Source organism: Ambystoma mexicanum, chromosome 11 (genome assembly GCF_040938575.1).
Source record: "Ambystoma mexicanum isolate Mex_15411 chromosome 11, UKY_AmexF1_1, whole genome shotgun sequence".
In the NCBI taxonomy this organism is placed as follows: Eukaryota; Metazoa; Chordata; class Amphibia; order Caudata; family Ambystomatidae; genus Ambystoma; species Ambystoma mexicanum.
In genome coordinates, this window is record NC_090934.1 from 1,291,464,129 (window position 1) to 1,291,488,734 (window position 24,606).

At 45.2% G+C, this 24,606-nt stretch overlaps 1 protein-coding gene across 9 annotated transcripts in view; it reads left to right on the forward strand.

Moving 5' to 3' along the window:
* FAM227B (family with sequence similarity 227 member B) overlaps positions 1-24,606 on the forward strand; it is a 1,598,354-nt gene that overhangs the window by 399,669 nt on the left and 1,174,079 nt on the right. For all 9 annotated transcript variants that reach the window (XM_069624770.1, XM_069624767.1, XM_069624774.1 and 6 more), the window contains one exon: positions 10,113-10,211. In XM_069624770.1, coding sequence (XP_069480871.1) covers positions 10,113-10,211 — 99 coding nt within the window. The remainder of the gene's footprint in view (positions 1-10,112; positions 10,212-24,606) is intronic.

The window sequence follows — 24,606 nt, forward strand, 5'->3', positions numbered from 1 at the left end:
GAGGCAGCGGCCATCTTGTTTTCACCTGCGCATCCACTGGTGGCCCAAAAATAGTGGAGAGGAAGCCTTAGGAAAGACGTAAGAACTTCTGGGCAACTATTTTTCCTTTTTATTTTTAAGCCCACATAGTCCTTTTTGACTGGCAGTGGCCAAATATGATATCACCTTTGGGATTCCCCATATGGTCTTCTATCTCACATTGAAAAGCAGCTCTCCAGAGGGGAAAGCCCTTAAAGGTCGTCGCGTTTTTGAGGAAATTCTTATTGGACTGCAGGAATTACCCCTAAGTAAGTTACTTTGTATTCAAATATGAACGGGACTGAGCTAATAACATATGTGGCACTATACTATTTCAGGCATTACTTAATGTTTTCTAGTTGATGCCTTTGCACCTTCCGGACAATAAATAACCTTGGAATAGAGGAGGACTTCTCTGTTTCTTTCCACAATTAAGTTTTTTATATATATATATATATATATATATATATATATATATATATTTTATGGTCGAGCAATAATAGGTTCAAGCTAGTACTATTAGGGATACATTTCTACCTTGTGTATCTTTTGGTTTTAGCCAGTGTGTGGATACAGTTGAGATGAAGGACTTATGAGAGATGAAACACAACATTAAAGTGAGCTCATGCTACACTTGGAGATCAGAGTTCCCCCCTGATCCTTCACTCTGGGTGTCTTCTTTCTGGCTGTCTTCTTTGGGTCCCCTTCCCGTTCTGGTGGCCAGAATTTTGGAGTTGTCCTATCTGCTTCCCTCTCTATGGATGCCCAAGTTTCAGTGGTGTCAGACTGGCCATTTCCACCTTAAAATCATGAAAAAGGTGCTTCCCATGTTGCCAGCCACCCTGCGTCCACCAGTGGTTGCGGCTATGATACTGAGCCACATGGACTATTGTAATGCCCTTTATTTGGCTCAACCAAAGGGTATAGTCCAACGGCTCCAGCGCCTTCAAAATCTTGCTGCACAGGTGTCAACGGGATCACCTTATGGAGCCCATATCTGGCCTGTTCTGCGCTCCCTGCACTGGCTTCCGGTGGCTCAGTGCATTGAGTTTAAGGCGCTCTGTATTGTCCACCGGGCCCTTCATGATCAGGGGGCAGAATATCTCGGGTGTAAATGTTCCTGCTACCTGCCAAGGCATTCCTTGTATTCAGCTGTTGCTGGTTTGCTTTGTGTGCCTTTTGCCTGCTGTTCGCAGATTGGTGGACGCGTCTTCTCAGTGGCCGCCACAAGACTGTGGAATGATCTGCCTCTGGCAGTAAAAAAAATTGCCTAATCATTTGGCATTCAGAAAGGCTCTGAAATCATATTTGTTCTAACCACTGCTGTGGCTTGGCCTTTGATTCACTGTCCTTCCTCTCTAGCGCCATGATGCCTCTGGGTGACAGTGCGCTATACAAGTTTCAATAACATAACATGAGTGGAGCATTTATGAGATGGCGAGTAGGTCATGTATGAATGGACAACTTTAAAGGTTGTTTCTTTCCTTTCGGGATAGCAAGAGAAAGATAGTATGCTACTTCTCGAATCAGGAGGGCAGCAAACGGCAACACAAATGGTTGCAGGTGGTCCTTAGAAGCATATTTGTGAATACCACCCAGGTACATTATGATTGAGTATACCTGTCTACCCTTGGGTAAAGGGTAAATTGGTGGTCTAGTAATAAGACCATTTTAGTGTACTAAATAGATGTCTGTCCCACTGGGGATCCTCATCAAGACTAGAGAGATAGAGGTTTACAATCAGCCGCCAACCACCACACGTCCCACACAATGGAATTCACAGTGCCCCTAATTAATGTCTGGCAGATTTAAACCAAGAGAACAGAAATTTGTATAAGTTGGGCTACACATACAGCATGTTAATTGTGTTCAGTGAATCAACGCTAGTGTTAACCAGATCATGGAGATACTGGAAATTACATTTGCTTTGTGTTTTTTTGTGTAATCATGCCCCAAATACATGCCCCAAATACACCACCTTGCGTGCCTTCTTTTTGGAAATAATAAGACCTGCCTCACCCAAGATGTCCAAAACTCTCCTCACTCGACCATCATCTTCCTTATTCCTCTCACAAATCAAAACATCATCCTGGTAGAACACACCCTTCTCATTACCCAACAACCTGTATCTAACATTTTGAAATACAGTGGCTGCCGAAACAAGCCCTAAAGGTATCCTGCGGCACCTAAGCAAACTAACAGGTGTAATAAACGCTGTCAGATCCATGGAACTTTCATGCAGATCAATCTGGTGATAGGCTGATCTGGAGTCTAGAATGGGGTACAGCTGAGCACCAGCAATCCCACTGAATAAGTCATCAATCCTGGGGAATGGAAACTTCTCCGCCACCATCATGCTATTTAAATGTCTCAAATCTACGCAGAGTCTCACAGTACAATTGGACTAATCAATTCCGACGTCTGAATCTTCTCTCACATCTTCAGTCTCCATTATGATTAACTCTTCCTGCACAGAGCCAATGGTACCATGCGTAACTTGGCTACTTTGGGTTGAGCTCCCCGCTTGAGTTTGATGGGATGCACAAAGCCCTTGAGACAGCCTAATATTTTCTCGAAGACTTGTTGCCCACTTTCTGATGATCTTGTTCCTATGTCCCCAACTTTATTCTCCTCCACTGCCAACACTTGCTTAGGATCCCTTGTATCCAGTCATATCTCCAGCTCCACTTGATCACTCCACAATAACAACTCTCCTCCTTTACTTGCCACATAGATTGTTCCTTCGGCTTTTCTCCCTTTAAACTCCAGGTCACCACTGAACTGCCCAAGAATGTCTATGGGAACACCACCATAAACATTGGCCTTTATCTCTGGCTCTTGCATCATGCAGCAGCTAAACATTTTCCTCCATATTTGAACACTTATGAGCGTGTAATCAGCTCTGTCTATCAACATCGAGACAGGTACACCATTGACTGTTATGATCGCATATGGCTTCCTCCTTCTCTCTCTTCCTAACACCGCTTGCACCAAGCCTATTATCTCCTTCCCCATACTTCCATAGTCGGTTTCATCATTGTCCTCCTTGACTTCTTGCACCTGCCCGAGGGTTTGAAGTTTTTACAACAGCGGACCACATGACCCTTGCGCCCACATTCCCGACAGATGATGTGGACCACCATACACTCCTTGTCCTATGCCAAATGAGACCCACTGCCACACCTGTAGCATCTCTTGCTCATAGAAGCTTTGAACTCCCTCTGAGAACACCAGGAGTGTCATATGTTCCTGTTGTTGTGCGGACCAGTATCACTTGACATGTTTTGCCCTCTTCTCTCCACTCTCTCAACCCTCTTTAAGCCTCGAGACCATTGCTTCTGAGAGGCCTTTGATGTCTTTTTTACAGAGCCATCTTCTGGTGCCAACTTGCTGCTTTCAGCTGCTTTGTCGGGATGAAGAGCCTTGATACAATTTTCTGTATGCTCAATACATTTCGCAATTGCAATTGCTCTTGTCAAGGTGGGTTTTCACACTTTCCACATTTCTTCCCTTTTTATTATTATTGCACTTTATCATTAGCTGGTCTCGTACGTGTTCCTCCTGACAATGAGTGAACTGGCACTTCACAGCCAAACCCCTCAGGGCTGTAACACATTATTTTATGCTTTCTCCAGATTTTTGCTCTCTGGTTGCAAAGTGATATCTCACTAGTATGATATTCTACTGCACCTCATAGTGCTTGTCAAGTTTGGCCATCCTCCTTTCATACAATCTGGCGTCTTCCAACTCTGCCATTTCAGGTAGCTTCTTTAAAATATCCTGGCCTGTAGCACCTAAACAATGGTACAGTAGTGCCTCCTTCCTTTCATTAGAGTAGTTGGTCCCAAACACAGCAAAAACATACTAGGAGAAACCATCCCTCCAATTAGCCCAACACACTCTAGGTTCACCAGGAGTAGGCAGAAAGAACACTGGGCCAGGTATGGATGTCTTCCTCTGTCTATTATATATATATATATATATATATATATATGTATATTATTATATTATTATTATTTATTTTTTTTTTTTGAAGACCCACCCTCTTACTTTTCACTCTGGAGCCAAGCTTGACTCCCTTGCTGTAGTTATTTCTGTAGACAAGGTTTTCTACTTTAACTTCAGTAAAGTTTCAACATAGATTATAAATATGTTCCACGCCTTTGAAAACTCTCACTTTCAATGTGAGTATCTGATTGCTTTCCAGCGTTTTCATCGTGTTTGTATGTATGTGATACTGTGTTTCATGGTATGCAAATAGCTGCTTGCAGTGTTTCGGAGACTAACATTATGAAAACTTCACAAAGGATGTCACTTCATTTCAAATGGCTTCTTTACAGATCGCCTGGACAACTCGATCCTGACGGCCAGACAGGAACCTCCCAGCTGCCTATGTAAACAATGCACTCCGGTGTGGGTTGTCTTGGTAACCCAACGCTTCCCTTTGTCAATGACGGGTGCCGTCTGACGGCTTTGGGTCCTTTCCTCGTTTTCAGCCGTGCAGTGTAAACCTCACAGATGGCCCCGGCACACTCTGCAGAAAGCCGCCTGCTAACTGCGAACTGCTCTGATGGCGCCGGCTCGTGCAGGAAACATGAAGCCGCTACGCTTCATAATGGAGGCCACAGATCTCATGCAGATCCCCAATCTTCCCTAGCCTGCACGAGTCTCACCTGTGACTTCTGGTGATAGGTCCTTTCCGCTGGGCTCTGCACCGCATCTCCGGCCGCCTCTCGTCGTGCCGCCACAATGTTAGGCTGACATGAGGAGGAGGCGCACACAAACTGGATGGGCAAGTGAGTCTCCTTTATTGTTGTGCTTATCGGCGACCAGGTAAGCTGCTTCTACAGCAACCCCCAGCCAGTCTCACACTCAACTGACTCTGCTGGAACCTTCACAGCAAGACTCCAGGTTCCAGCTGACATCAACTATGTACGCACTGGAATATCAAGAGACACATTACAAATCATGAACATGCAAGCCACAATGTTAAAAGCACTCCTAATAAAGACCTAAACCTACCGGATAAATGCATAGAGGTGTAGCTAGCCTCCAGAGCAGATTCTCTGTGGTCTTCCCATGCTAAAAAGTGGAGAGGGTCTGTCCATGGGGTGCTTCTATGGCCCTCATCAAATTCTGCCTTAAGGTTTGCTTTTAGCTGATTCTGACCATCATCTCTCTTCCCTTTGGGTACATCTGGCTGTGGTATTTTGATGCCAACAATGGTAGGGGTGGTCGATACCCTGCACTGCTGCCAGTTCCAGTTTTCTTATAGCTATTGCGTCAGTGAGAAGGGCCAGCAACATCCAAGCCTTTTGCTCTTTGGTGCCATCCATTAACTTCAACATTTCCAAGGCAGTTCTAAACACACATTCTCAATACTAGCCCAACGTTGTTTCAGGCTTTCACGTGAACCAATCTATCATGCTTCCCTCCTTCTTCAGGGAGTATACCATGCCTGCAAATAGAGCACACTATACACCTGAATGAAGGAGAGAGTTGCAATGCTACATTGATCACCATGCCATACCTGGAACGGGTAGTGTAGCTCAGTGGCAACATGCTCATCTTGGAAGCAAGACAATGCAGAGCAACACAGGTTCGAATGCCGGGTCCGCGCTGAGAAACCTTTTTGGTATTAAGCGTGGTATAAAAAAAAACAATTATAATAATTCTAATTGTTGACTGATCGGTTATTAGCGGCTTTTGGTCTACCCTCCAGGGGAATGCCCTTTCAAAATAGGACATTGCATGACGGTTAACCACCTGCATTGCTCTGTGCCATTTTGTAGACTGAAAGCCTCATCTATCCATTCAATCTGAGGCGGAGCAGCCCATGCCACTTTCTGTGCTGGTATTCCAATTCCAGACATCTGCAGGAATCCAAACAGAGGTCATTGTATCTGTGCTCTAGACACTACTGCCTGGGCAGGGATGCCAGAGCAGGGCCGGGCTGTTAGTCATGCACTACAACACCTCTTTAACTTTTGTATGATTTATTTTTGCCTCTCCCCCCTCACTTTCTGTGGAGGGTGTGCTTGTTAGTCTGCTCGGAGCATGGGAATCTATGAATGTTCCATATATAAAGCAAGTTTATGACATGTTAAAAGGTGGAACCCTTATAGATTCACATGCAACCCCCTCCCAAGGGGAAGGTTTTGATAAAATGTGATGCAAATTGTGCATTTTAAAGAATATTTATTCAGTAACACTGGTCAGAACTACTAGCCGCATGATGTAACTTATCAAACTGGCCCACATGGGCCAAAAAGGTGGCTTACTTTGACCCAAAAAATGGGTCAATACGAGCATTTTGTGTTTTTGGTTCGGGCATTGCCCTAAAGGCCAGTCAGAGCCTGTAAACAGAACACACACAGGTTACACCAGTGGACCCGCAGATGAAAGGGGGCCTGGGCATGAAGCCTGTTAAATGTTCCTTGTTGACTGTTACCCAACTCTTAGGGGAAAGAAAGTCAGCGATTGCCTCTGGGAACTAGCAGACAGTTGAAGCCAATGGCAAGGACAGGGGAGGGGGATAACGAAGGGGCAGTGGGTAGGGTGTAGTAAAGGGAGGGGAGGGAGGTCAAAGAGACCAGGAGGAAGAAGGCCACTGCAGTGGTTGTGGAGAAATTTCAAGAGTGTGCAAAGTGAGGTATTCATTGCTGAGATGCAGTGGTACTTGGGTATAAGAGTATGTGAAACGTGAGTGAGAATTAAGGGTAAGTGTAGGATGGTGTGATAGAGGGGTTGAAAAGGGTGATCGATTAAGAGGAAGGTGGCTTTTAGAGAAGGGGTGGGTAGTTTGTATTTGGGAAGAGAGTGTAGTAGGAAGTAGTGCGGAGTAGAGTGTAGTAGAGAGTAGTGGGGAGGAGAGATTAGTATGGATAGAAGGGAGGATAGTGTAGCGAAGAGTGGTGGAAAGACATAGTAGTAGAGGGTGAGAGACCTAAGAGTAGAGGTAATGAGCAGAGAGAGAGGGGTACATTGAAGGGACAGAAGGGGACAGGAGGGGAGAGATGGTGGGAGGAAAAGTAGGAAGGAGATTAGGCGAAAGGAAAAAGAGACCGAGAAGCTCAGGGAGAGGAATAGAAGAATGTGAAAGGAAAAGGGCAAGTGGAGTCTGGGTAATTCGAAGGCACCTAACCCACTTGAAAAGAAGATTTGAGTTTTGTGGGACCCTTGTATAGGATCCACATAGGAATATCCAGAGGCAGTTAGAGAAGGCGAGCACAACAGCCAGACAAAATAGTAGGTGTTACTGATTTCTAGTGAGAATATTGAGGTTTAGGGATATCTAGGCTTGGGAAGGAAAAGTCCACAGGAGACCAGAGAAAGAGGGACTGCTCTTAGTGAGCATCCTTGCTGAAATTGCAATAAAATTAAATCTTGAGCCTTCTCTTCGAGTTGTTTTCTTGAGGCCATCTGTGATACAAGGCAGTTAACTCCCACAGACTGAGAGTTGCTGTGTGGAAAGGAAATGATGAAAGATCCAGATAATCCCCGGATTTATTTTATTTCCAGGTCACTGCTCCAAATTAAAAGTCCGGCAAAGAGTATTTTACTCACACCAAACAGACATTTGCAGGGAAAGCTGCCACCCCCACTAGACTTGTTTTTAACATTAAAACAAAGATCTCCAGACTTTCCCCGTTCTTCCAGTCTGACCAAGGATCTTCTTCCAACCTTGAACCCCAGCTTGACCAAATTGTGCAATTTATCACTGACTCCTGAATCCTACCTAGCTTCCTAAACTCTCCCACCAGTACCTCTCTAGTAAGCAAACACAACCGATCAGATATCTCTAATTCCCAACTCATCCCATGTCCTTCTTTTGAATCAAAAATGGTTAAATGGGCAGTACCACAGCACCTGTAATCCGTCATTGAAGAAAATCATCTCCTCCATGAACGACATTCTGGCTTCAGGATTCTGGACGCATGAAATCTGCCTTCATCGATATTGGGGAATAGATCCTTGATACCACTCAGCCTGCCGCTCCTATTCATTCATTTGGCGGCATACTACTGTTGACTATGCCACAATCACCCAGCAATAACCAATTGTATTTATTTATTTATTGGGTATTTATAATGCGCTTATACAGCAAAAAGGTGTTTCAGTGTACATCAAGACAAGGGAAGGGGTGATACAGGAATATAGGGTGAGACTATCATAGGGCGGACTTGGCCAGAGACCTCATCAGGTGAACTGGAAGAGAAGAGGAGACTGGAAGGGGACGGGGGCCAACAGAGGCCCAAGAACGGGTGGGGAAGAGGCCCGATGCCAACTTCGGCACAACAGCAATGCAACCAACTGGGTTCAAGTGTCCAGGATAAGGAAAAGCCTAGTATTCAACAGAGCGGCCAGTTCACTTCAGGATCAACGAGCGTAGATCCAGGATCCTTAATAAAAATGAGCAAGCACCAATGGTGACACTTTTTAGAAAAACCCCATGCAGTGGACGATCTACGCTGGTTTGTCATTGAACAAATTAAACACTCAAACGCCCACACTAACATCCAAGGGCTGTTAACAAAAAGTGAAACATTTTGGATTTCCACCTTAAGGACCTATGTTAACTGGCTTAATGAATGCAAGTATTGGACAGCAGTGCTGTAACACAACACACAGCAGATAGGATGTAGCGCTACACTGATGCACCAGTTACATACCTAGTAAGAAGTAAGTAAATCGTTTAGTAACTTAGAGTGTGCACATGTATTGAACACACTCAACCCTTCTGCTAGAGCAGCAGAGATGGAGGTTGGCCAGCTCCATAAGTACACTGCATTAAGGTCCAAGTTCAGTAATTTGCCAGTTACATTAGTAAGAGTATGCTAGTAGTTAGCTGTGCCCGGTAATAAGTCAAGTCTGGATTGTAAAGAGAATTGCACCTGTAAATATTGGCCATTATGTTTATATATTTGGTTACAGCAAACGGCCAAGTTAGATGGGCCTCTTTCCCATCACAATTTAGCAGTTTAATTCATATACCACAAACACGAGTTCAGTACACATTAATATGGTATAGTGACCCATTTGAGCTGATCCTGTACCGGGTACACGTATTTTCATAGAGCTACTAATGGTGAAAATAGGTCACCCAGGAAGGAACTTCAAATAATGTTGCTGTCATTTCCTATTCTCCACTCTCGTGTGTCTACATCACACATTATTGCATACACTCACCTTGTCGTATGTTTAGTTGAATTGCAGTACCCATCAATATTTCGCCCTGAAGAAGACGTAGCCCGTGTCGAAACTAGCACTAGTCTAGATGTTTGGCTGCCACGACCGGGAAGCTGGCTAGTCTGAATCTGGGTGTGACGAGGCGGTTAGTGAAGGGGGAGCATATATGTCTTGATGATTGAGCTTTTTCAACCTTTGTGAGAGTTGCAGTGCGGCCGAGTTGGTATAGCCCTTAACAGAGACTAAAACCTTATCCCCTTAATACCTATAATCAAATCATCTCGTTACACATTACAGGTAGAGGGGGAAAACGTCACGGAAAAATAATGAAGGTCTGCATGGCTTGTAGGCCTGAGCAGTCACGGGTGGAAGCACAATTTTTCTTTTTTTTTTTTTTTACTGAAAATTCTTTCACAACAAATGGTGGGAAAGGGGAGTTTTTGCTGATTTTCGTCAGGAAGAACAAATGTGTATTCTGACATAGAACCGCAAATTGTATGTGGCTGGCAGAGTATACTGCATTATATTTGTTTGTAGAAAAAGGAGTACCAGGCAGAGAATTTGACTTTTTACATACTACATTAGAAAATGTATTGCGCTAAATATATGGAGCCCCTTGATTTTTTTTTTGATTTTGTTATTTTGAATAGCTTTTACTGTCTACTAAAAGATGTTTTATTTGCTGATGGGCAAACAGAAATTGTTATGCACTTCCATTGTAGCCATGATGGCAAGTATGTTTGTCTTGACTACAGGCTTCTGAACGACTATACATTCAGAGAATTGGTAACATTAATCACAGAAATATCTACCCTTTTTTGTTGAGGATAAAGGATGCATGAATCCAGTTTAATAAACGAAAACATAATTCATCTTTTCTCACATTTTACCCATTATGTTTGCAGGCTAGAGTTAGCAAGTTTTGGAAGAAGATGTTTCTGTCTGAAGCTTCTGTTGCTGTTCTTCAGGATTCATTCTGGTGGTTTTTTCTTGAAAGGTTTCAGGTAATTTGCAAATAATTATAGAACATTGATTTTAGGTTCTTAAAATAAACATCATTATGCACAAAAACAGTACTGATCCTAAGCAAGGCCTACCGCTGACTGTTATATGTCTGCTTTCCTTTGATGTGTACACTATTTTGGAGTAAATTAGGCTATTTAAATTTGGGCTCAGAATGCAAATGCAAGAGCATTAATATGGGAGAAAATTTGACATTAATAAAGTACTACTTATGAGATGCAATGCTTTTGATGATGGACCATAAACAATCCAGAACCACCCTTGATCAAGTATATAAAATATATCATATTTGTCTTCCTTTTTTTGATATTTAAATTACCTTTTTCTTGCTTCATTATGCTTTAATCAGAGTATGATTCTTTGTGTGTTCCACCCTTTCACGTATATTTGTGTCAGAACCTGATCTCTTCCCCAGCAACATGTAAGTTTAACAATTCTAGTCCTTCCCCATGAGGCCAGGGAGGTGAGGCAGCTACCCGATAGTCCTCCTGGAGGTGGTATAATGCATGAGGATCTCATGGCGAAGGACTCCCCCTCTGGGGATAAATAAGACCATCTAGGGTACAGCCCTTATTAGAAAATCACACCCCCATATAGTCTAGCCTCTCCTTCCTCTGCTAACTTCTTCGTAGGCAGTAGACCTATGTACTGTTATAAGGCAGAGTAACTCAAGATTCTGAAAGTACTTAGATGACAAAGAATTACAAGAACCTAGGTAATCCAAACATTGGAATTAGTTGGCCCTGCCAAGCAATGAAGTTGAAACCTGGGAAAGAGACAAAGGACTTATCCAATGGGCCCAGACACTGCTGGCAAGATTGCATAAAAATCGACAATGGACTAAACACTGGGTCTCAGGCAGCCACAGAAGACGGCAGGTGTGCTGCACATCGAACGCAGGAGATTCAAACCTGCATCGCTGATCCGGGGGGAGAGAGCTCCATGGATGCTGGTAGTCCGCCGCGTTTGATGTTCGGGGGGTCCGCAGGAGCAGAACTGTGCACAGCAGCGTCGCGAGGAGGCAGGAATGCAGATGGCAGTCGAGAATGCTGTCGCACAGCCTCAGAGAAAGCAAGAGGCTGTAGAAGCCGAACCAAAAGCCTGCCATCCCAGGAAGCCTCAACGACGTGCTGAAAACCCCAACAAGGTAAAGTGTGACACGGAAGACAGAGAGGGGACGCAAAACGGCTTACTACGAGGGCGCATGCAGTTTTCCTTAGGCCCCTTTGCAATCGTAATTGTTGGGTGGCACACAGTCTACAAACTTTCTCCTCAACACAGTGGTGGAACGAAGCCCGTTAACTACCAGGGAAGGGTTGAGGACCCCAAACACCATAGAGGGGACTTGATATTTCTTGTGGAATTACTTGGCAGCAGAGTGAACCAAGTTGGCCAGATCAAAGAAGAGAAGCCAAGGTTGTGGACAGTCCTAATACTAAGAATTGAGTGCTGTAGGTGTGCAGACTAATGTAAAGAAGACCTCGGGAGGGGAGTCATTCTATAAGGTTGTAAGGAACTGATAACAAGATACCACGAGAAGGGAGTCATTCCTCCTGGTAGACCTGGGCTGGCAGGAAGGTCAAAAAGGCCTGGTGAAGGGCATCATTACACCGGGCTATCTGAGACAGACGTCAGGAGAAGGGAGACATTCTCCTGGCCCACCATAAAGTATTGTTTGGAACTTTACCATCAGGGCAAGGGAGCTATTCCCAACAAACCAGAAACCATAACCCGGGAGAAGGGAGTCGATCCCCTGGAACCAGACCAGTACTGCCTTATTGTTTAGTTTCTAGTGTAAGGGACAGAAGTAAGGGTCCTTGACACAGGACAGTGGACACTTTTGAGTTGACAGACATCCTGACGGTCACCTTATCTCTGTAGTTTAGGCTCAGAAACCCCTCTTAGGACTAGGGATAGATAGGTTTTCTTTTTCCTTCCTATGCAGTAAGTCTTTAGCCCCAAACATGCTACCTTTGTGTCAGCTTCCTCCTTCTGCACCTTTACACAATGTTTCACTGCAACATTTGTGTTTTACATTGTGTAGAAAACAGTGCACACAATGTTTGCATTAGTCACTTGAAGAAAACAATGTTAAGGCTTTCTTGACATGTTCCAGTAGTGTTGTTTGTACCGTCTGAATGGCAATATTTAGATTGAACATTTTCCCAAAAAATTATTTATGTTTAGGAACTGCACTAGTTTGCAAAATTGCTATGTATTGCATGATCCTTTCAAAAATAGAAAAGCTAGCCGGATGTGTCGAATATTCTGAGGACTTCACATGACCACACATTTATAAGGTGTCGGGGACATGGCCTTCTTTAGTGCAGGCATTAAAGAGATGACCTGAGATTGTTGTAATGGTCCCTAAAACAGCAGACTTGTGACCATGTCATTTACCCTGCCTAAGAACAAAAGTATATCCTTCACTGACATGTCTATTATTACAATATGAGCTCAGTGATTTGATGGATATTCTTGTAGACATCCTGTGCTCCCCTATGCTTTACCTATATGATGTTATGTATGGTGCTGCATGCAGAACCACTTCAGTGTCAGAGGTTATGTAGCATGAAGCAAAAATAGCTAACAGATCTGGTATTTCTGACTGATGTAGAGAATGACTTCATTGTGTCTGTTAACTTTACTCTGCGCAATGTCCTTCTGAAATTGAGTTTGTCTGTGGTTTTTAAAGGTCTCGGGTGATATTTCTTTGGAGTGGCCCCGGTAGAGTCTCTTTTTGATGCATTAAAAACGTGTTAGAAGTACGTTGTTGCTGGATCTTAAAGGCCTGCCGGGGGAGTATAGGATGATCTTCTCTGAGAAATTCTGCACCATGGCCTGGAAGAGCAGGATGGGTGATCCAGAGAGCTTCAAATAATAATAATTTGTTATAGTTACAGGGCGGCGACGGCGAGGATGTCGTGTAGGATTTGAGCTGGATGGGTCACGCACAGAAAGTAAAGCGCCATCTGCATATAGCGAGTCGATCTCCAGTGTGCCTGATAGCCTGATCCCTCAGAGTGTTTATGCCGAATCAGGTCGGCTACGGGTTCCATCACGATGGCAAAAATCAGCTTAGAGAACGGACGCACTGACGAATCCCCCTCCAGATAGATATAGGATCTGAGAACCGCCCTTTTGTGCAGACCCTAGTGACTGCAAGCGTATAAAGCAACCGCACCTAGGAGTTGAATCGAGCGCCAAATTGCACCCATCCATCACCGCCCAAAGTAACTGCCACGACAGAGTCAAAGCCCTTCTGGATATCAATCGTAGCTGACACCATCTGCGCACTGGGATCAATCTGGGCCAGGATATTAAAGAGGCGACTCAAATTTAAAGCTGTGGAATGGCCGGGAACAAAGCCTGACTGATCCGGGTGGATTATGTGTGTCATATACGGGGTGAGTCGAAGGTCCAGTAATTTAACATCTGAATTGGTTAGTGAAAGGGGCCGATAGGAGGCGCAGTGTGTCACCGGCTTGTCAGGTTTGAGCAATACCATAATAACTGCCTCTCGAAGTGTAGGAGGGAGTACTCCCAGTGCACAGGATTCCTCCCATGGGGCAGCCAATTGGGGGACGAGGCGAGATTTGAAGTGTTTATAGAACTCCATTGTCAGACCATCTCACCCAGAGCTTTACCGGACAGCAGTGCATCAATAGCCCGGCCTAGCTCTTCATTGGACATCGGACCATCAATCGTCTCCCTAGCCCCGTCAGACAGAACAGAGAGCCGCAGACCATTAAGGAAATATTCAACCTCGGGTAACGTCTTCTCATCCGTGTTAGTGTTAAGTGTAGTGTAGAAGGAGTGAAACACCTGGTTCAAGTCGGACGTCAAGTGCACCAGCATAGACATGTCCTGGACAACCAGAATATGTTGGCTTCCTCCCTCGAGCCGCAATACCCTGGCCAGCAGTCTACCGGGATGGTCCCCCTTGCCTACCTCGTAGCCACTCCAGGATGTTCCAAGAACCTTTGCTCTCTGTCTTCGTCCAAGAACAATTGCTCTCTGTCTGCATGCTCTCTAAAGTTATCAAGCTCCTTTTTCATGTCACAGAGTGTAACTGGAGCCAAAGCCATAGCTTATTGTCTCAAGTCGAGTAAGGGTATCCTCGCACACTTTGATATTACAGTGTATTGCTCTGATGAACCCGGATTCCTTAGCCAGGGCCATGCCGCAGATGTATGCCTTAAATGAGTCCCATAGGGTTGAGTGAGTGCCGACCGAGCCAGTGTTAATCGCAAAGTATTCCTCGACACATTTCCCCATCTCAGCCGTGAACACTGGGTCTAACAGTGCCAGTGGCTTCTGTCTCCATGGACGTTTCGCCTCTGCAGCCTCCCCCAGCGCAAGTGTCAATGTGATAGGAAAGTGGTCAGAGAAACACCTGGGCAGGCTACCGCCCCTACAATGTTGACAGAGTAGCTGCTATCAACCACATGTCAATACATGAGTCATGCACTCTGGAATAGAAGGAATATGTGGGGGTCGACGGATGCAGCAGTCTCCAGGCATCCACCATCCCCAGTCTGGTTTGGCCTTCTATTGTCGCAAGGACAGCCCCTGGGCTGTACACCCAGATCTATCGAGATTGGTATCCATAATCTTATTGAAATCTCCACCCCACAGTATGGGCACCGAGGGGTACAGTGCCAGCAGGTCTGTAATCTGAGAGTAAAAGTCTGGCTCGTTGTTTGGTCCGTATACGTTCATCATGACTATTCCCCAGCCCATTAGAACTCCGTGTGTCAAAACGTAGCGACCCGTTGGGTCTTTATGTGCCCATTTGTGTACATACGGGGTTGTTTTATGAATAAGGGTCTTGTCTCCGCGGCATTGAGTAGAGTAGATTGTATAGTAGCGCTGTGTACCCCAGGTCCTAGCGAATTTGTCACACTCCTATTGCCAGTACACAGATCTTATGCTGTTCAATGTATAATTGGAGTTCACGCATTTTCACACAGTTACCCAGTCCACGCACATTCCCGCTCATGCAACAGTGTCTTATCCGCCATCTAATCTGCGCGCCAATTTGATTGTAAGCCCAGAGTGAGCAGAGTATAAGTACTCCGTTAAGATAATACTAGAGGGATACCGCTGTTTCGTTAACTTAACCCACATGTCATGCACATTTTGTTTACCTCCCCCCTCCCCCCAACTCCCCAGCTCACTCCCCCACCCCATCCCAATCAGAGGAATGAATTCCCCACACCCAAAACCCCAACTGTCCTTGCAACCATGCATTGGGGGCAGCACACCGACTGCAGCCCAGCCTACATCACAACAAGCCTTACATATTGAATACAAATGATTAGTGCATTTATGGCATATTGAAAGCTAAGTTGTAGCAGAAAGATTTAAAAAGTGGATTAATGCAAGCGATGGCATCCCAATGAGTTGTAGAACCAGCTTCCCAACAAGGACGGACCCAGGGGGACTTGAGTAATCTTGATGTGTAGGAGTCATCGAGGGAAATGATCATCCAGGAATTTCATGGCCTCCTCCGTTATTGTGAAGAAAAATACCGGTGTGTTCGATCCTGAGCTTCGCTGGGTACATCACTACATATTTAACACCCAGGTCACAGAGCCTCGTCTTTGCGGTCAAAAAGCATTTTTGTTCGTGTTGTGCCGAGAAATCTGTATATAGGTGGATCCTGCTAGAACCTAGCATTAACTCCCCTTTTGCCCTGGCAGCCTCCAACAAAGCATCCCTGTTACGAAAGTTAAGAACTCAGGCAATTATTGACCGTAGAGGGGCACCTGGTTTGAGAGGTGGTGAGCACGCTCTATTGCAAACTGTGGCAAGAGTTTAGGGCCATCCAGCAAGGCTGGCAGCGTGTGCTCGACAAAGTCTTCCATAGGGCCGTCTAGACTGTTCTCCGGAACACCTATGATTCATGGGTTATTGCACCTTGCGTCAGATTCAAGGTCTTCATTCTTCTTGCTGATAGACTGCACCTGTCTAGTGAGGGAGGTTACATCTGCCCTCAGTGCCATGATGTCTTCCATTGTCCCCACTCAAGCCTCAACCTCGGTGACTCGTGTATCAGTTTTTTCCATACATGACTTTATAGCACTGATTGTAAAACCTTCGCACATATAGTCTATCATGCGATGTAGCTCAGTGGGTTTCTCCGACAGTAGTGGTTCACTGCCGTCACCCTCGACATCTCCCTGGATTTTAGGTGTGGCCTTAGTATAAATGTTTATTGAACTTTGTTTCTTACCACCGCCTTTGGCCGGTTCTAAGTTCTTTCATCCGCTGGCTTTATAACGTCTGCCTTTTAAATGTGGATAAAATTACGAAAAAGTTTTTTTTTTTTTTTGGGAGGGTCCCCCTCCCACCATTTTTTTTTTTTTACTATTCCCAACCCCCCCAACTCCTTATCTGCCCTCCCTCCCGCCCAACAAATTTCAATAAACGTATTCGTAATTTGTACACGTTTAAATTGCAGGCGTAGAAATGCCTGGCGATGAAAGAACGTTATACCCTGTAGCCGTGGTGTTGGAGCAGTGTACCAGGTGGGGCATTTAGGATTGTACGGAAAGGTATCTCCGCAAGTGGGTAGCAGGCGAGGCCTATCCCGCCAATGGTGTGCGGCATGCGAAAAATGGTAGCGGTCGTGCAAGGTTATTCCGATAATGCGAGGGATGCGTTGTGAAGAGGTCCCGGGCTCCTGAGCCTATGACTTAGGCTGCCATCTTCGTCACACGAAACAGCGCCCCCCACTTAACCTTATTGTGGCTAGTTTTCTCTCTTCTGTAATATCTGAGGTGCTTTCCTAAACACTCGACCATGCAGGCCCTCAACGTCACTCAATCACAAAGAGACGGAGACAGGGAGTATTGTAAAACACGTCTTTAATCAACTTCCACATAACGGGAACTGACATTCCTTAACTATTCCTGGCCCCTATCCTTTCCCTCCATCCTGTGTCCCTCCCCACGTGACATCGGTGAGCTGACGACATCACCCCCCCACCCCCCCATACTAAACATAAAGTTCTGCTTCTTCAAAACATTTCTTTGATGAGCCGATATGGTTTCTTCTGAGTCCTTTGGGGTCTCCAGTTAGCTTCTTCTGCAGGCCTTGGCGACATGCGCGGTGGAGCTTCTGAGCAGGAGTCCTCTTGATCTCCTTCATAGGGTGCATCCCAATCTGATGGATATTCTACGAAACTGTGGTTTGTGGCAGGTATAAATCCAGGCATTTTCCTGAAGTGCGAGGAGTTTCTTGTTAGTCTTTTGGTTACATTCAGCGGTGACAAGAGAACCCTTTGTTCCCACTATGGTGAGGGGTTCTTCGTTGAATGCAGCCATGTTCTTACGACTTTACGTTTGCTTCACGATGACAAAATCTCCTGGTTCTAGATTACTTTCCTGCGCCCTTCTTTTCTGATCAGCAGCTCTCCATGTCGGCCTTCTTGGAGGTGTCCTGTTGTCTCATCTCAAGATCACCCTTTTACTGGTCTTCTTCCAAGGAGAGGTGGGGTAGTCTAGTCCTTGTATTTCTTCCAAACATCACCTCTGATGGTGTTTTCCCTGTGGTGAAGTGAGGGATGTTACAGTAGTCTCGCATCAGCTGGCGTAGTAGTTTCTCCAGGGGTTCTCCTGTGAATCAAGCTATTTGAGTGGTGTGCTTAATGTTGCACATGAATCGCTCTAAATGTGCCATTGGCTTGAGGCCATAACAGAGTTATTTTTCGATGGTGGAAACCCATATACTCTGCGAATGTCTTAAAATCTTGTCCGGTGAAAGGAGTCCCATTGTCCGTCTTTAGAATTCTTGGGATGCCATAAGTGGCGAACATTATATCTAACGCCGGAATAGTGTGATAGGCTACAGTGGATGGCACGATCTGTAGATCCGGGAAACGTGAATACTAGTCAACCACTACAAAGATGTGTTCACCTCCTTCCAAGGGGCCATAGTGGTCCACAGCGATTTCCTCCCATACTCCTTCCGGCAACTCTGTCATGTTAAGGGGTTCAGGTCTAGTGTGAGGTTTTACTACTGCACAGATGGGGCAGTTTTTGAGTAGTTCTTCCACATGTGCGTCAAGTTGAGGGAACCACAGCTTTTGTCTCAGCATCCTTTTTGTGGATATTATCCCTCTGTGTCCTTCATGTGCTAACTCGAGGACCCTTTGTCTCAAACTGCGAGGGATTATTAGTTTTGTGCCTTTCAGTAGTAGACCGTCATCTGATTTTGCAAGCTCTTCCTTCATGGCCAGCAACCATGTTATGTCTTGACTTGCTTCTTCCCCCACGCTTTCTTTGAGTTGTTTTGCATGTTTCCAATGACCGGTTTCTAGGCATCTCATTATGACTTGCAGTTCTTGATCGGCGTTGGATTCTCGAGCTATCTGTTCTGCATCAAGACCTGGTGGGGTGTTCCCTTGAACCAAATATCTGATGTGTTGGTCTGCAGTGGATGGGGCTGTCTGGCAATCTTTGTTTGGGTGTCTCAACCGGAATTCTACAGGATTGTGTTCCTTCCCTGGCCTGTGTATTATGTCAAAATGATAGTCTTGTAATCTCAAAGCCCAGCGTTTTATTCTTGGGGGCATCTTGGCCTGGGAGTTGCTGTATAGGAACAATAGTGCCTTGTGGTCTGTGACAACTGTAAATGGCTTCCCATACAAGAACAAGTGAAAATGTTTGCAGGCCCAAACTACTGTGAGAACTTCCTTCTCAGCTTGTGAGTAGGCCTGTTCGGTTTTGGAGAGGCTCCGGCTTGCATATGACACTATGTACTTAGCTTGTCCATCCATGTGATTTAGTTGTGTCAAGATGGCCCCTAGACCTATTAGTTCTGTGTGCTTCCTTGGATCAAAGCCATGTTTTTGGCATCAGCAATTCGCTCATTAATCGCTTGGAATGCTTCTTGGCACTCGTCGGACCATTTGAAGTCTGAGTTGAGCTTGGTGAGCGCTCTGAGTGGGGCACTGACGAATGTGAAGTCCTTAATATATCGCATGCAATAACTCGCCAAACCCAGAAATGATCGAAGTTAGGTGACAGAATTTCGGTGATTCAGCACCTTTGAGAGCACAGACTTTCTCTGGGTCGGGTGTCATTCTCTTTTTTGAGAAAATGTGACCGAAAAATCATAATGTCCTTTAACGAAATTCACACTTCTCTTTATTTAATGCGAGATGAGGCTCTTCCAGTGCCATGCAAACTCTCATGAGCGTGTCGTCATGCTGTTCCTGTGTCTGACCAAAAACCAATAAGGCGTCGCTGTAGTTCAGACAGTTGGTACATGTTTGATCACACTGTACATTTTTGACTGAATACTTTCAGCTGCAGACGACACTCCAAAGCTGAGTCGTTTGTACCTGTAGAGACCTGGATGAGTGGTAAATGTTGTGATGTACCTGGACCTTTTTATTGAGTTCTAATTGATGGTAGCCTTTGTTGTCCAGCTTTGAGAAGATTGTGGCTCCGTTGAGGAGGTGTACCATATCTGTGATTCGGGGAGCTTGGTGACGTTCTCTCATGATGGCTTCATTTGGGCGTCGCATGTCCACACATATGCAAATGTCAGATGAGTCCCTTTTTGGAACAGGCACTATGGGTTATACCCAGGGTGTGGGGCCTTCCGCTGGCTCAATATCAGCCTCTAGCAGTTGGACCAGCTCGTCTTCAACCTGTTTTTGTATGTTAATGGGGATTCTCCAGTAATGTTGGGCCACTGGAGTGATGCTGGTGTTAATGTGTCATTCTATTTGACGGTCTTTCAGCTTGCCCAGACCTTTAAACAGAGTGGGGAATACCTGTTTGATACTCGTTGTGGGGTCCAGATACTTGTGCACCATTAGTCTGTATAGGACATGTATGAGGCCCATTTCGATGGCTGCCTTGTAACTGAGGATGCACCCGCTTTCCGTGGCCACTTCAAGGACATGCATGGTCTCAGTATTCGCATGACGCTGTGAAGAAACCTTTGCAGGCCAACGGTGTCTTTGATCCATATGGAAAAATTAGTGTTCTAGCTGGCTGAAGCCAGGGGGCATTTGGTATGCTGTCATATACCTCTTTACTGATTACATTAACTGTGGCTCCAGTGTCTATCAAGAATTCTGCTGCTTTTTTGTTGACTTGGATCATCGGGGTCGGGCTGTTTTCCTTGGCCATAGGGTTCCCTAAGGTGTATAAGTAGCCCATTTTCCTTGGTTCTCCTTTGTGTCTCCCACTTTTCTTAGCGTTGTCCTCTGAGGAGGCACTGGACGCACTGTCAGACTGTGATTATTCGATCAAGCATCTGACATATCTTCTCGGTCTTCTCCTTTGTCTTGAGGATGTGGGTTTATTGTCTTTCCACTCGCTTGGGTCTTGTATCCATCTGTTCCTCTCGATGTTTCCGATGTGCGGGGTCACTCTGGTGATGTGACACATAAGGTGGGCTTATATGTCTCTGGTCCCTGTCGGGTGTGTGCTGTTCGTTTCTCACAGCGCCTCTCATTTTGCTATGATATATGAAGCAAACCGCTTTGTGATGATTTTTCTCCTCCACATGCAGAGCATATCTGACCCATGGCAGGGCATTGTCCTTCGTGTGGATATTCATGTCCACATCTGTAGCAGAATGGGTCACTGTTGCCTCTTGCAGCGCTTTCCGATTTGTTTAGACTTTTGAGCTTTCCATGGGAAATCTTGATGTCATCCAGTCCTTCTACCTGTGCTGCTAGTGCTGCATCTGATCGGGCTAGGCGTAGAATTTCTTCTAGATTTTGGGTTTTTTGTAATAGCCGTTTCCTGAAATCAGCACTCTCGCATCCAACTAAGATTTGAGCGGAGAGCTTCTTCATTGGGATACTTGTTGAAGTCGCAATGTTTCATCTTTACCCTGAGTCGCATTACAAAAGCATCCATAGTTTCACCTTTAGTTTGTTTAGTGGCGTGAAAGTGTCTTTCATAGTCCATATTCGTGTGAGGTGTAAAATAGTCTGTGAGGGTTGTTTTTTAGTTTTGTGTATGTCTGTGTCTTCTTCTGGGAGTTTGTCCAGTATGTCCCTCACATTTGAACCTATTGCATGGATTAATAGACTGTTTCTTCTCATCCAGCGGACCCACTGCTTTCAAGCACACTCCAAAGTCTCTTAACCATCTTTTCCATCTTGGCCCTAGAGTGCCAGTGTCACCGAGATGAAAATGTGATGGCAGCTGAGCTATTAGGCTGTCAGACATCTTTGTGGGTATTGTACAGTTAGTGAGTCCTCTCCAGACTCATCAGTCATCTTATTGTGCCACTGACAAAGGTTGTGTTATTCTTGTCACAAATGATTAGTCCTACCTTGAAGACTTGTGATGGTATAGGATTGTTGTGCAGTCTTTCTGTCATGTATTTCTTTTGCTGCAGGCTGTTTTTGTAAAAAGAAGAGAGGAGAGAAAAAAATAAATCCTTGTGCCTTCTGCTTTCTCACCACTTGGTGGCGCCTGCAGGCGGGAGATTTTAACTCCAACCGCCTTGAAGATGATACGAAAACAAACCGGGAGCGCGCGCTCTCTGACACCCGTTGTTGCGTGTGGACGGGAGGCCCACACGTCAACCGCTTATTCTGCCCCTCCTTCACAGAACGTTGCCGTTGGCAGGAGAACCTTGGTCTCCAACCGCCCGGAGTGCTGTGGTGGCGGGGAGCCGTTGCGCTCCACCCGCAGGTGTTGCTCGTTGCCGTCAGCGGGGTGCTGCTCACACCCTCCCGGAATGTGGAATGGGAGTAGCCAGCTGGCGGGGAGCATTCGTCCTCCAAACCCGCTTACCTTTTCCTTTGCTTCCGTTTTGGGCCGACTGCCTACAACTCGAGTGGCGCTGCAAAGCCACGAGCTTGAAGCAGCGGAGAGAGGATGCCGGTGTCATGGGGAATACGAATTTCCCTCTTCGCCAATGTAATATCTGAGGTGCTTTCATAAACACTCGACCATGCAGGCCCTAAACGTCACTCAATCAACAGAGACCGAGACAGGGACTGTTGTAAAACACATCTTTAATCAACTTCCACATAACGGGAAATGACGTTCCTTAACTATTCCTGGCTCCTCCCCACCAACCCGTGTCCCTTCCCACGTGACATGGGTGAGCTGGCGATATCACATCTTCCATTTCAAAATTAAGTATCCCAGAAGTCCTCGTGGAGAGGGAAAGAGTCTCTGACCTGCCAGCGGGAGATGTGTTCCATAGACAGAAAGCCATAGAACCACTGCAGACTGGAAATCTGGACGCTATTGTTACATGGAAAACAAACCTTGAAATTGACAATTACTGTTCTGGGCTGCCACAGCAAGACACATGCAGACATGCGTTTGAAAAGGGGGCAAGGCTTAAGGGTCGCTTTATGATTTCCCATCTCTGTAACCCAGTCCCTGGGGGAAAGCAAAGCAGAGATTGGCCCGGGAAAACCAGCTGAGAGTAAAAGGGGGAGGAGGAGGATGACCAGGTAAAGGAAGAACAAGGAAGTGTGGGTTGTTCTTGTGAGATCAAGGGAGGAGGTATGTAACGAGTGGCCAGGTGGAGGGTGAGTAGGAGAGTGGAAGTGGTTTTGACTGTGAGAGAAGGTTGGTTAGAGAGTAGTAGGGGTGGAGAGTGGAAAGTAGTGGAGAGTAAAGGGAGAGCAGGGGTAGACATGAGGCTCAATAACATGAGAGAAATAGAGAGAAATAATAGTGAATGACAGGAAGAGAATGGAGGAGACTTGAAGAAAGGGAAAGGTAGGAGAGAACATCAGGGTAAGGAGTATGTGAGTATGAGAGGGAGACGATTAGGTGAGACCTGGGTGGTTGTAAGGTACCAGTTCCTCATATCATTCTTATTGTAAGACACTAGTTCAGGTTCCACCTAGAAGGCCCCAGAAGGAGTAAGATGGATAAAAAGGTTCCTTTCAGGCACCCAAACGCCAGGCAGATTTTCTCTGGTGACCATCTCTGGGATCAGGGATTTCTGGGCTAGGGTGAAGGGGGAACCCAAGAAGACTGGTGAGAGAGGGACGACCCCTAGTTGGACTCCTTTTGAAATCATATATATATATATATATCAAAGTGCACACCAGCTCATGATTCCGCCACAATTCAAAAAATCAACCCAACAACCGTTCCTCATAATATCCAGTTTATTTTTGGGAAGTCATTAAAAAAAAAAAAGAAACGCCACACGTAGAGATGCATTTCGCGGCTCCTTGCCGCTTGTTCACACACAAAATAGAACACACCCAGTGACACTTTTAACATCTAACAGTACACTCTATGGTTAACTTTCATTATCCCTTCTCCTTTTCCATGTTACTCAATCTGGCATAGTTCGAACTGAATGGTGGTTTATGGCGGCGGCCATGTTGTAACGGGTCATCAGTGTTTGTGCATGCATCTCTAGCCTTTGCCTCGCCTACAATACGTCTTTCCTATATATGCAATTTACCAATTATTACTTTTAACACAAGGTGCAAGTGCAACCTGCAATCCAGTCATTTTCAACATGACGTTATTCTATTGATTAACATTTTGTAAAATGCTTGCAGAAGGCCTCTTTATCAATTACTCTGCTACAGGCAGCATGACTACTGTTATGTACTTTTTCATAGAATGGCTTGTTGGTTATTTACTGTGTACAAAATGTGTGCCCACCAGTTAATGTTCATGGATTGATTGATCAACAGTTGCAGGGACATAGGCACCTGCCCATGCCCATCAGTTGATGTGCCTGCAAGGGTGACCATAGGTCACTGTGCTATGGAATGTTTTGCTATTGGTTGGCAATTGAATGCCTGATCTGCTACTTTGCCTATCATCCCTGTCCATCTGTTGTGATGCATGGAATTCCAGTCACAACCCAATTGTCTTTACTTAACTATCCATCCATAAAGACGTGTCTTAACTATCCATAAAGACATGTCTTTGATGCATGGAATTGTAATTCATTGTGCAGCCCTTATCATTTTAGTATGATTGACGTGTTATTGATGAGTTCGGCGATTAGATGATTGGGCTCATTATTCTTACAAATCTTTTGTATTTTATATATAAATTTTTTTAAAAAAATACAATGCATTGCTATTGATCTGGGGTTACGAAGTATTGTACAACCCTTTAAATTTTTGAATTGTAATACGAGTTTGCTATTTCTACTGACAACATATAGATAGCTATTGCATCTTTATTGAAAGTGTATGTTATCTACGACATGATCTATCCCATATTACACCCCCGGGTGTCTATTGGTTAAGGGGATTACAAAGCTTTTTATGCATTGGAATGCCAGTCCATCAGTTACTGTGCCCTAGGAGGCCTGGCCATCACCGAATATACACGCAGCGCCTTTTCATCAATTTCTGTGCTGCATAATGCTTGCCCTTTAGTTTATGAGCACAGA